The sequence below is a fragment of the Eschscholzia californica genome, unplaced genomic scaffold, assembly GCF_041429995.1.
Source record: "Eschscholzia californica isolate CP2 unplaced genomic scaffold, dmEscCali1.0.p SCAF_5, whole genome shotgun sequence".
Classification (NCBI taxonomy): domain Eukaryota; kingdom Viridiplantae; phylum Streptophyta; class Magnoliopsida; order Ranunculales; family Papaveraceae; genus Eschscholzia; species Eschscholzia californica.
Window position 1 is genome coordinate 33,428,379 of NW_028238472.1, and position 13,377 is coordinate 33,441,755.

The 13,377-nt window shown below is 33.9% G+C and overlaps 1 protein-coding gene across 1 annotated transcript; it reads left to right on the forward strand.

Moving 5' to 3' along the window:
• The first annotated feature begins 4,972 nt into the window (after positions 1-4,972).
• On the forward strand, positions 4,973-8,330 carry LOC147538720 (peroxidase 64-like). The gene is made up of 4 exons (XM_086644276.1): positions 4,973-5,326; positions 5,769-5,957; positions 6,118-6,280; positions 7,731-8,330. The coding sequence occupies exons 1-4, from the start codon at positions 5,120-5,122 to the stop codon at positions 8,123-8,125; spliced, it is 954 nt and encodes a 317-aa protein (XP_086500402.1). The 5' UTR covers positions 4,973-5,119; the 3' UTR covers positions 8,126-8,330.
• Positions 8,331-13,377: the final 5,047 nt, after the last annotated feature.

The window sequence follows — 13,377 nt, forward strand, 5'->3', positions numbered from 1 at the left end:
TGTCTGGCTTTATTTTCTGAAGCATAAGAATGAGGTATTCAACACGTTCTTGGTGTGGAAAGCAATGGTTGAGAACAAAACTGGTCGAAAGCTAAGACGTTAGGATTGGATAATGGGACCGAGTTAACAGATGGGGCATTCAAGGAGTTTTGTAATCAGGAAGGCATTGTAAGGCACTGGACAGTAGTAAACACACCTCAGCAGAATGGAGAAGCAGAGAGATTGAACCGTAGACTACTTGAGAAGGCTAGATGTATGCGCTCTAATTCGGGATTAGGCGTAGAATGGTGGGTAGAATCTGTTGCTACAGCTTGTTATATTGTGAACAGGTCTCCACATTCTTCTTTAGATGGCGGCACACCTTACGAGGTATGATCAGGTGAACATGCAGATTACGGGAGACTTAAGGTTTTCGGTTGTACAACCTATTACCATGTTAAAGGTAACAAACTTGACAATAAAGCAAAGAAGGCAATTTTCTTAGGATATGCTACAGGAGTCAAGGGTTATCTGCTATGGTGTACGGAAGACAAGAAGTTTGTAATCAGCAGAGATGTGGTGTTTGATGAGTCATCTGTTGTAGCTATGGCAAAAGCTACGAGGCCTAGTTGTGGTGATGTTGGGTCTACTAAAGCTCAAGTAGTGGAAGTAGAAGCCGAAGACCAACGAGTTTCTAGGGATCATGATCAGGTGGAGCATCAGTATAATACTCAGGATGAGGAAATTGATGAACCCGATCATGAAGAGGTTCAAGAGGAAGGTACACAAGTTTTACAACAACAACAACAGGATGTTTCGTTACACACTAGGCCGAAACGGTTATATAAGCCGGTACAGAGGTTAGGGTCAGACAAACCTCTTAGGCATTACGGACAGGCAAATGTGGTTGAATATGCACTCTCGGAGGAAGACAACGAGCCAGTCACCTTCAAACAAGCTATTACCGCGGAGGAAAGAGAGAGTTGGTTGGTTGCTATGCAAGAAGAGATGGAGTATCTTCACAAGAACAAGACATGGGAGGTTGTCCAATTGCCCGAAGGTAAGTCTGTTATTGGTTATAAATGGGTGTACAAGAAGAAAGAGGATTCTTCAGAAATCAAGGGTACAAGGTATAAGGCAAGACTAGTGCCCAAGGGTTATGCACAGAAAGAAGGGGTCGACTACAATGAGATTTTCTCCCCGATCGTGAAACATACTTCTATTCGAGTGCTATTGAGTATTGTTGCTCACAGTGACATTGAGCTGGAACAACTCGATGTTAAAACCGCCTTCTTGCACGGAGATTTGGAATAAGAAATTTATATGGCTCAACCTGAGGGATAGAAGGTTGAGGGCAAAGAAAATCAAGTATGTTGTTTGAGGAAGTCTCTTTACGGATTGAAACAATCCCCTCACCAATGGCACAAACGATTTGATTTTTTCATGCTAAAGCATGGTTTTCGCAGAAGTGACTATGATTGTTGTGTATACATCAAGAAACTTCGCGAAGGTGACTTTATTTATCTCCTTTTGTATGTGGATGACATGCTTATTGCTTCTCGAAGCATGGTGGAGATAGATAAGTTGAAATCTCAACTCAGTCAAGAGTTTGAGATGAAAGACATGGGCGTTGCAAAGAAGATACTGGGAATGGAGATTAAGAGGTCAAGTAAGAAACTGTACTTGAGACAGATTGGTTACATCGAACGAGTAGTTTCTCGATTCGGGATGCCGAATGCGAAGGCGGTGTCAACACCTTTGGCACCACACTTCAGGCTCTCGGGAAGACAATCTCCCACTACTACGGTGGAGAAGGATCAAATGGATCGTGTACCGTATGCTAGTGCAGTTGGCAGTTTGATGTACGCTATGGTGTGTACTCGTCCAGATATTTCACAAGCGGTCAGTGTGGTTAGTAGGTTTATGGCAAACCCGGGGAAGACACATTGGGAAGCTGTGAAGTGGGTCTTGAAGTACTTAAAGGGTACAATTGATACGGGTTTGTGCTTGGGTGGAGACACATGTCAGGTAAGAGGTTATGTTGACTCAGATTATGCTGGCGATCTAGATAGAAGACGATCTACTACTGGTTATGTATTTAGGGTACATGGTACTCCAGTTAGTTGGCGGCCGATGTTACAATCTACAGTTGCGTTATCTACTACGGAGGCCGAGTATATGGCTATGGCCGAGGGGGTGAAGGAAGCATTGTGGTTGTGGGGTCTTCTGGATGATCTAGGGATTAAGCAAGAGTGTGTAGATGTATGGTGTGATAGTCAAAGTGCAATCCACTTGGCGAAGAATCAGGTTCATCATGCTCGCACTAAGCATATCGATGTCAGGTATCACTTTGTACGATATGTTATAGAGGAAGGTGATGTTTCTCTCATGAAGGTTCACATAGATGAGAATCCCGCGGACATGTTGACTAAAGTGGTCACGTGTAGCAAGTTTCAGCGTTGCTTGGAATTGCTATAAATCGGCTCGTGTTAAGTTGTCCGAAAGGGCGTAATGGCGACAAGGTAAACTTTATGTGAAGGGTTGGTAGAACTACGGTAGACTTGATCCTATAAAAGGGTACGTAGGCAGCCATGGTCATATGGTGCAGTCGGATGAAGTTACAAGAAACAGATATATCTTACAAGGAGTATCCTGGTGTTCGTCCAAAATTTGAAGTATATCAAATTGTGTACGAGGTGGAGAATTGTAAGAGGCGGTTTCACAAAACCAATTAAGGCGTTTTGTGTGAGAAGAGGCGGTTTGGTTGAGAAGAGGCGGTTTGGTTGAGACGGTTTGGTGAATCCTTAACCAAATTGGATTTCCAATTTGGAAATTGCTCAAAATTGGGACATAGTAACCGGCTTATAGTAATTACAAATAAGGGGTTGAGTTCTTTGTAACAATCATCACCAACACAACAACTCAACAACAACTCTTCTTTAGAGAGAGCTAGAGAGAGAGCAAGTGAGAGAGAAATTTTGTTCCTAGTTTTGAGCGGTGTTTAATTTCTCGGTCGTCGAAGATCTAGTATAGAAGGTTAATTTCTATACGGTAAAATCTTGGGACGAACTTGCGGGTTGTGTGAGTCGTCTTCATCTATCCTTCAATAAAGATTTCTTGTTCGCCCGAGGACGTAGGCTTTAAAGCCGAACCTCGTTAATTATGTTCGCATATTCAAATTTGGCTTAGCTTTTCGATTAATTTTCATAGTCGGATCAATTTCTAGGACAGGTTCGATAGCTTCCGCGAATGTTTAGTACCACCACATGTCGTTGAAGATCTTAAGTATTTAATGAACTTGGGCAAGAGTCCCGCGGGGAGGAAACTTTTCCCACAAGATAAATATGATCGGAAACTCAATCAATCAAAAATACAGAATATTATTGAATAAGGTAACTTGCGTCTATCAAATATACGGGATAATCCTAAAAAGGAATCTCGATATCTTACGACGGTGGAATTGCAAAAAACTTTACGTCAAAATTCAAGTTGTGAAACATTTTATCTACAATTGTATCAGTTTTTTGCCTTTTTCAAATTTGAAATTTGAATTGGGTATCAATTTAGATTTCGTATGTTTATTTTTCAGTTTAAGAGAATCTAAAAAAATTAGCTGAATTGGGTCCTTGGTTGAGAAAAAGCTCACTCATTCCAGACTTCAAAACAAGTCCGAAAGAAAGAATCAACTTCTGGAATGTGGTCTATCCCATATTCATATACTTCACCACCGCCCACACAACCACCACCACCACACACCACACCACCAGAGTGACATCACTACCACAAACCACAGTAGGAATACCACATACCACACCACGAACACCAAACGCCACAGACACCACTATCACTGACATCACCACCAATGAGCACACCACCACTACCGCTACCATCAACACAAACCACACCACCCCAACAACGCGACCAGCACATACCACAACACCCCTCCAACACTACATACCACACTACCACCACACACCATGATCACACATCAGGACACACCACAACCACATCACATACCAGCACCACCATGGGAAGTCTTTGTGAATCCTCCGGTCATCTTGTTTGAACCTTCGTCAGTTCTAGCAAGGGTCATGTTGTTCAAACCTCATCGGATCTAGTGAGGTTTGAGCTTTGGCTGATTTTCGGTTCTAAAGAGGGAGGAGTCGCAATCAAAAATTGAGGACAAAGAGCGCAGGAGAGAAGCAGAAAGAGACAATAAAAATTATTTTTTTCCCTTTTTGTTAAGATCATTCAAGGGTATAATTGTCAAAATTTTATTCATCGCTAATATTCAGATTAGAAACACAAACATCCAGTTGTAAAATAATTTAGTCAGTTCAGATTCAACCAATTCAAACCAATTCAGTTCCGCCCATTAAAAAATTAAACCAATATTCAGATTCAGACAAAAAAAAAAAACAAACACAACCTACATTTTGTTTTTCACTTTAAAATTTAACTTGAAAAACTTTTACCAATGATGTAGGTTGATACGGGTGCAAATGTGTAATTATTATATCTTGAAATTCAAGAATCATCCCTTTTGAAAATTTAGAAATCTAAATCAAGTGTACTTGATGCTCTTTTATGTTTTAGTTTTAGGGTATCATGTTGGGTAATCATATTGTTCTTGTTGATTATTTTTTGTCTGTCAATTACTTAAGATATTTATTAGAACTAGAGGTATGTAACATTCTATAATCATACTAAACTAATTCTTTCATTCACCCACTAATCTGCTAGATTTTGAAGTAAAAATGACTGAATGAATACTTCATTAGTGTCCTGAGAAAAGTCTAACAAGTAATTAGTGAAAGACATAATAAATAATTTTAAAAGTCTAAGCAAAGATTTCATAGAACAAAATAACCAACTTGTGACATGAAATTTGTTTTTTCTACTCACTAATGCTTAAAAAATACTACAACTCCTTTGTCTAAGATTCTTCCACACCAAATGTAAAATCATAACTACCACTAATTAGTACTCTCTTGTTTGTCCTCTCTCTTTCTCGCTCTCTCGAGCTTTCCCTCTTATATGATCATCTATCTATCTATATATACTCCTTAATTAGTTTCACTTCATCTTACCACACAACAAGAAGAAGAAAACACAATCAAGAGTGATTTAAATTAAAACCATGGAAGCCATTGTTGCAGTCCTACTTGGATATTTCCTTATTTTCTCATTTTCTTGTTTTGGAGATGCTTTGAGCTCAAATTACTATGGTAAAACATGCCCAAAGGTCGACTCAATTGTTACCACTGCAGTCAAGAATGCAATTGCCAAAGATAAGACAATGTCTGCAGCATTACTCAGGCTCCATTTTCATGATTGCTTCATCAGGGTAATCTCTGTTAGCTAGAGTCCCTTGGGCGTAACTCTCCTTATTAGCTATTACAATATTGAGAGGGCTTCCTATTTATATATATATATATGCTATTAACCCCTTCCAGACAGTTGATTTAGTGTAAGTCTGGTGTAGACTTTGACTTGTAGCCTCTTCTAGCATTGCTCTTTTTTAAATACTAGCTGCAAGACCATATTAGAGTTCACATATTAGAGTTTCACAGGCCACAGGGCACAACCTTCTTCAAAACTGACTTGCTAGGAAAGTGTTCTCCAAGTACTTGTCTACTTCACAAATTCTATAGGTTCGATCGGGTGTGGAATAATGCTAGTAATCTCGTAGCTTTTTTGTTTGTGTTGAGCATATAATAAATGGTTTTATTTGAATACTCTGCTCTCGGCATAATTAGTGTTATTTTCTTTTCTTGTGTTATTTAAAGGGTTGCGATGCTTCAGTATTGTTGAATTCAGTAGGAGGAAACAAAGCCGAAAAGGATGGACTTCCGAATAAATCCTTGCATGGATTTTATGTGATTGACGACGCTAAGCGGGACGTTGAAGCTGTGTGTCCTGGTGTGGTTTCATGTGCTGATATCTTGGCTCTAGCTGCAAGAGACGCTGTCGTTCTAGTAAGTTAATGATCGAAAAAGCAGCATAACTATTAGTTAACGGTTTATTATGATAAAAACTAGAAAACTCAAAATAAAAGGTAGATTTGATTAAAGTTCAACATAATTGTTAATTAAGGCTTATCATATATTGACTTACCAAAATTTACTTTATTTGTAGTCTGGAGGTCCATATTGGGCAGTACAAAAAGGAAGAAGAGATGGAAGAGTTTCCAAAGCTAGTGAGACCAATGAACTACCAGCTCCAACATTTAACATCTCTCACTTGCAACACAGTTTCTCTCAAAGAGGTCTCTCCATTGAAGATCTAGTAGCTCTCTCAGGTAAAATAACAACAAAAAATTACTGTTTGCGCCAAACTAATTTGGTGGTGTAATGGAAAAAAACACCGGAATATCGATATGGCTCAAAAAACTAAAATAATATAGTCTCATGCGTTTAGCCCACTAAATAGTAGTTTCTGTCATAATTTTTGTTCACACACGCCGGTGATGTTCACAGTTTTCTAATAGTGACAAAACTACCATTTGTACAAACAGTTGTTTTCACTTGAAAATGAGATATGTTCTAAATTATGATGAGGTTTTTCGTTTTTGTTCTTAATTTTGACGAATCTCTAGTGTTTCATATATCCGTCTTGATCTATCTTTGATGATTTTTATCTGTTTTTGATATGTTTTGATATATATTTGATGTTTTTGATATATATTTTTTTTGATGTTTTACAAATCATATATGTTTTCAAAACAATAGTTTGTTCGATATAAACATGTTTTTTGCTAGTTATGATTGTCTGCTCGATACCGACCGTTTGTTGCTTGATACAAAATGTTGTTTGCTAGATACAAACAATGGTTTGCTCAGTACAAACTGTTGTTTGTTTGTTACAAGCTGTTGTTTGTTACATACTAATTGTGATGTCAATGGGACCAACATGTTATACCTAGAAAACAATGAAAACGAAAAATGAAAAATAATAAACAAGTATCAATTATTTCAAGACAAACATCAGCTTTTCAAGACAAATATTAGTTTGTTTGCGACAAACAGTTTGATCAAGACAAACAACTGTTGTTCAAAACAAACACTAGTTTTGTAGACAAATAAGTAATGTTTTCGGCCACATAGGTAGAAATTAAATGGTTATTTTTGTCAAAACAAAAAATGTTTCGGAAAACGATCATCAATGAGTTGAAAAACAAAATGGTCAAAAATATCTACGAAAAAGGGCACAAGAATACATTAGAAACAACAAGAAACTAAGATAGTATGTTTCTGGGAAAAAACATTGAGAAAACAGTAAAAAACGGTAGAGAAAATACTCGAAAATAGTGAGAAATGAAAAAAAGAATGTAGAAATTAACGGTCAAAAAATATTTCAACAAAAAATAGGAAATAGCGGTAAGAAAGTAAAAGAAAACAGTGAAAACCAATTGAAATGACCAATCAAATATTTTTACAAAATGTGGAGAAAACATATAATGTGGTGCGGACAAAGCAAGACTAGCATATAGAGATCTTGTGTTTGTTTTCTTTGTCTTTTGGGTAATTTTACACTAAGTGCCTACGCAATCATTAAGAAAAGAGAGTGGTTTTTTCCCACCACCAGTATTTTTTAGTTCAAAAATTTATATCATCTCCGCAACACCTACTTCCGGGACTATTTTTTCACGGTTTTGAAGTGTAACAATAGTGTAAGAAAAAATGTATACAAAAATCCCAAGTCATATTTCAACTTCTTGAAATGGAGCTATTGTTTGATTCATTTTGTAGGAGGGCACACACTTGGCTTCTCTCATTGTTCATCATTCCAGAGTAGAATCCACGATTTCGATTCCAATCACGATGTTGATCCAACGTTACGTCCGGCATTTGCAGCGGGTCTGAAAAATATTTGTCTCGCGCATAATAAAGCGAAAAATGCGGGTATTCCAATGGATCCATCTGCGACTACATTCGATAATACATATTACAAATTGCTCATACAAGGAAAATCTCTTTTCTCTTCAGACCAAGCTCTCCTTAGTACATCAAAAACCAAAGGACTTGTCTATAAATATGCAACCTCAAAAGAAGCTTTTGCAAATGCTTTTGTTAACTCCATAATCAAAATGAGTAACATGAATGGTGGTCAAGAGGTGAGAAAAGATTGCAGAGTTGTTAATTAAGTGAAAAGAAATTTAAAGGGTGTCTCAAATGAAGTCGCTTGTTCTTCAAAACTATAGTTGATTATTGGTTTGAATGATAGTTTACGTTTATCGAATACTCGAATGTGGTGTCTTAATCTCTTTTTTTTTTGCTTTAAATGCACTAAGGAATTAGTTAATGTATGTGTAAGTTTCCACATAAAACATAGAGCATGGTTTACTATCTTATGTTTGGGAGAATAGTCTACTATTTGTGCCTTTCATATCGTTGCATGGTATTAGAATAAGATACAGTTTTCTTCCATTTTGTGTTCAGTTTTCATAGGCATTCCAATTTTATTATCAAAGCTTACTTGGAACATGAGTTCACATATTTATCTTCTTATATTTTTGAGAAATCCGTGTCAAAATGTCAGTAATATAATATGTTTTGAATATCTTGAATCAATTTTCTGCTAAATCTAACGCGCCATTTTCACAAAATAGGACTACTAGAAGGATAAGTTGCCCAACTTGAACAAGCCCATGACCACAATCACATGCCGGTTAGTTTCACCCCCCCCCACTCTCTCTCTCTCTTTTTTTTTTTTTTTTTTTTATTCTTTTATTTTTCTGTTGAAAAATAGATGCATTAAATTAAAACGTAGCAACAATACAAACTAAATAAATCAAAATTACAGAATTGAGGAAGTGCATAAAATAACTTTGATTCAGAAAATATTCTTCATTCTATGACTTGTAATTCTGACAACTCGTCTTCAAAATGATATGGAATTTGGTCATAGAAGCCTGCATAGTTAAATGGAAGATGAAACTTTTATCTAGCATCATGTAACATTGTAAATGGACACCTAAAATTTCGAAGGGAAAGGATGCCCACAGGGTGGAACTAAAAATTGATTCCAAATTATCCCACAATATTCTCTGAATAAAGAGACCATGCCCCCTCAAATCTTAAATAAAAGAAATGAGTCGGACATCTGGTAATTGGGATCGTTGTCATAGTATAGGTATAAATACCGAACTAAGCCAACAAATGATCGCAAATGAATTGCTAAAAAGGGTGGAAGTGAAAATGTTAAGGAGGCATGATAAAAAATTTATATCTAATCGATAACCAACGACTAAAGTGAGCGACAAAAAAGAAGCTGAGAAATGAGATACAAAACATGAGAAACAACGAGGAGATATCTCCCCCTCTATTCCTTTATTATATTCTCTCTCTTTTCTGTCTATTTCCCTAGATGCCCTCACTCTTTAGTTTGGAGTTGTTTGTTTATTTACACCCTAAAAAAACATGGGTGTTTTCCAACATTTTGGAGTGTAACTAAAACTCATAATTTTTTTTTTTGTTAAGTAAAACTCATAATTTTATTACTCTTATGGAATTATGCCTGCAAGTTAAAGTCCTTGGGTTTTCTCTATTATGAAGCTCATTGTACAGACGAAGTCAACCTCATAAACTCTTAGAGCAAGTTCAACTTGGGGCAGCTGGGGCTGGAAATTACTCTTAGAGTAAGTCCAACTTGGGGCAGCTGGGCTTGAAAATTTGAATTTCCAGTCCCAGGTCCAACCCCAGCTGGCCCTTAATTAAGGGGTGGCTGAAGGCCTCAACAGATCGTTGGGGATGTCCCCAACGGTCATGTTAGCTAGTCGTTGGATTTTCTAGTATCCGGTCCTTTTTTTTTTTTATGTAATCATTATTTTTTAGATTTTAATTAGTTTTGATTTTTTTTAAACTCTAACAAAAAGTCACAGATTAATAATTAAAATACATCCCACCAACGTGTCGGTCTGCGAATAATTTCCCAACCTTGAAAAAAAATTTATTTTGAAAATAGTTCAAACACGTGTTTCGTACATACACAAAATCACACACGTTTTCTACACACCCACAAAAAGCACACACGCGTTTCTCACATGCACAAATTTTAGGCCTAAAAAGAGGTTGAGGTTGGAGCTGAATTTTTGTGTATAAACTCAATTAGTTTACAAGATTTACCAGATGGACACCTTCATCAAGGGCATTACTCATGCCAAAAACACAAAAAATAAATAAATTTTATTATAGTTAATTAAGAGGGTGATTAACGCCCGACAAAAAAGGTAAAATGAGAAATTGGTGTGGTATAAAACTTAAACTACCTAAGATGAGAAGATTAGTATATAATGAATGAGACAGAGTGAAGATGAGAAGGTAAGTATAAAATGAATGACATTTGTGAAGAAAGAGATTTATTAATATCATTGATTTCTATTTTTATGATCTAACCATTAAAATTAAACGTTATAAAGTTTGCTTGAAAATAGGAACAAGTTGTTACATTTTTTTGTAAACCGCGACGATGAGGTGGAGGATAGTTACCATCTATACAATTTTTAAGGAAACAGTGATTCTAGACATTAGTGGACATGACAATGTAAGAAAATAAACTTGAATTAATAAATTAATAAATATACATTATCTTATCTTAATTAATAATATATTTAACTATAGATATTTTTATTATATTTTAAAACAACTTAATAATATGGTATACTTTTATATTTTAATCTTTATTACTAAATTATAAATATAAATATGTATGTAATACAACTAAGAAATATTCATGATACGAAAATACGTTTCAATATCAATATTACATATTTAATATATGAGAATTATTTTGAAATATAATCAGAATATTAAAATCGACTAGTACAATTTTTTATATTTAAATCCTAATTACATAATTAAAAAAATTAATCAATGGTTAACAAATATTTTGATAATTTAGTTTATGTGTAATTTGATAGTATAATTATTTATGTTTAAATTTTTTTAAAAGTTTAAGTATTTTGAATGTAAGAGTTTAGTATTTAAAACATTGTATATAAATTACATATAATAAATTTTATATAATCAAAACTAAAAAGATTATAATAAACTATTAAATATTGATAATCGTCTTTATTAAAATATGATATAGATTTGATCTTAATAATTTAATGTACTATTATAAAATTATACTGTTAAATAATTTTGATTTTTAATTACATAATATATAACTTACCTGTCATCCGACTTCAATTATATATATAATTCTATTGTATATAACTTTCATGTCATTCAAATTTATGTAACTTACATGCCATCCAACTTCAATTACGTATATAATTTTATTTTATGTAACTTTCTTGTCATCCGACTTCAACTAACACAAGCTTAGTTGCATATAACATAAACTTAGTTTTATATAAAACAAACTTAGTTTAACCAAAATATAAAGACTAAAAGATAAGCTATCAGATGTTTTATAAATCTATGATAAACTATTAGATAACTTAGTTATATATTATATAATTATATCATTACATATATAATAATATACTATATAACTTACGTGTCATTTGCGTAATAGATAAATTATTAGATATCTTTATAAATCTATGATAAGTGAAAGCTGAGAAAAAAATATCAGTATACGTATTTAAATTATTATTAAATAGTTAATATAATTATTTATATTTAAGAAACCTTCTTTCATAATTAAATATAATTATAATTTTATTAAAATATTAACTAATTCTTTATAAATTTGTATAATTTGTTTTCATTTTGTATTTGATAGTATAATCTTCATATTTAAATTATTAAAAAATTAAATATTTTTTTATGCAAATTAGATCTTCTACATTTATTAAAAAAATAAACATATCAAATATTAAAAAAGTTTATAATGAATAATGTATGTATCAATCATATTACTAAATGATAATATAATATATGCTTTCATGATATTATTATACAAATATAGATAATTTTATTTTAAATATAATATAATTTAAAATCTACTTTAATTATGTATTACTTTATAATCATATTCATATGTGTAAATATGATGATAAATATCAAAATTGAAAAGAATATCTGAATTGAACTTATTATCTTATTTTGAATATTAATTATATTGTTTTGTTACATAACATATATATAGTATTTATACTAATTTGACTACTAAATATAAAATTATAATTAGTTGTATCAATCGAATGATTTATTCGTATTAAAATAAATGTTATAAAATTACTTATTATTCGATAATATAACATAAAATAATTTACTTACGACATAAATAAATATGGGGGCGTAAGACTTAATCAAACACAATCTATCCTAAACACCTGGTATCCTTGAATAAGGAAACTTGCCTATATCAAATATACAGGATGAAGGATCCTAATATCTCACAACTACAAAATAGTAAGTTCAATACAATACGATTTTTTGACATATTTGAACGGGTATCTATTATAACGACCGGTTCTTATATGTAAAAAAACCGACCAAAAGCCCGTGCACAATAAAATATACCATCCCTTAAAAATCGGTCTTTCGGTCTGGTTTTTCAATTTAAACCTAATTTAAACTTTATTTCACGAAATATTAACAATCTAAAGATTATATTGAGGCTACTATCGTGCGCAATACCTCAAATGAATATAACCCAACAATGACAACAATTTCGCGTATTTTCTTTCACTCAATAGTGTATGAAAATAAAATTGAGAACAAACGCAATTCCATTATAAGATATAACACTTAATTATCCATTAATATTTTTTACCATTAATTGTATAGAAAATATATATGCCATTTAATGCGGTCCAGTTCGGGCCTCACATGCTTGTTAGAAAAAAGGACCGAACCAGTACTAAAGACCAAATAAATTAGAAAAAGACCGACCATTATAGACCGGGTTTTTTTGGTCCGGTCTGGTTTGGTTTTCACCGGTGTTTCGGTCTTCGCGGTCTTTAGTTTCACCCTTAATCTTAACCGCCTTATGAACATCGTCTATCAACAGTCTGCCAAAGAAGCTTATAAAAGGTAATAGATTCGCCAAGAAGAAGGCACAAACACACTCACAACCATGCTATCCAAAGCGTTCCTAATGCTTTATCGACTTAATCCTGAATCCTATCAAAGATCCCAGTTTTTTAGGATCTTAAGTATTTCTTAAACTTGGGATGCAAGAGTCCCACGGGAAGGAAACTTTCCCCAAAAGATAAACACTATTGGAAACACCATCTAACCTAAATACCTACTATCCTTGAATAAGGAACTTGCCTATATCAAATTTACAAGGTAATCCCAAAGAGGATCCTAATATCTTACAACTACAAAATTGTAGTTTCAATACAATACGGTGGATCTCGACCGCCTCATGAACATCGTCTATCAACAGCTGGCTAGAAGAAGGAACAAACACGACGCTCACAACCATGATATCCAA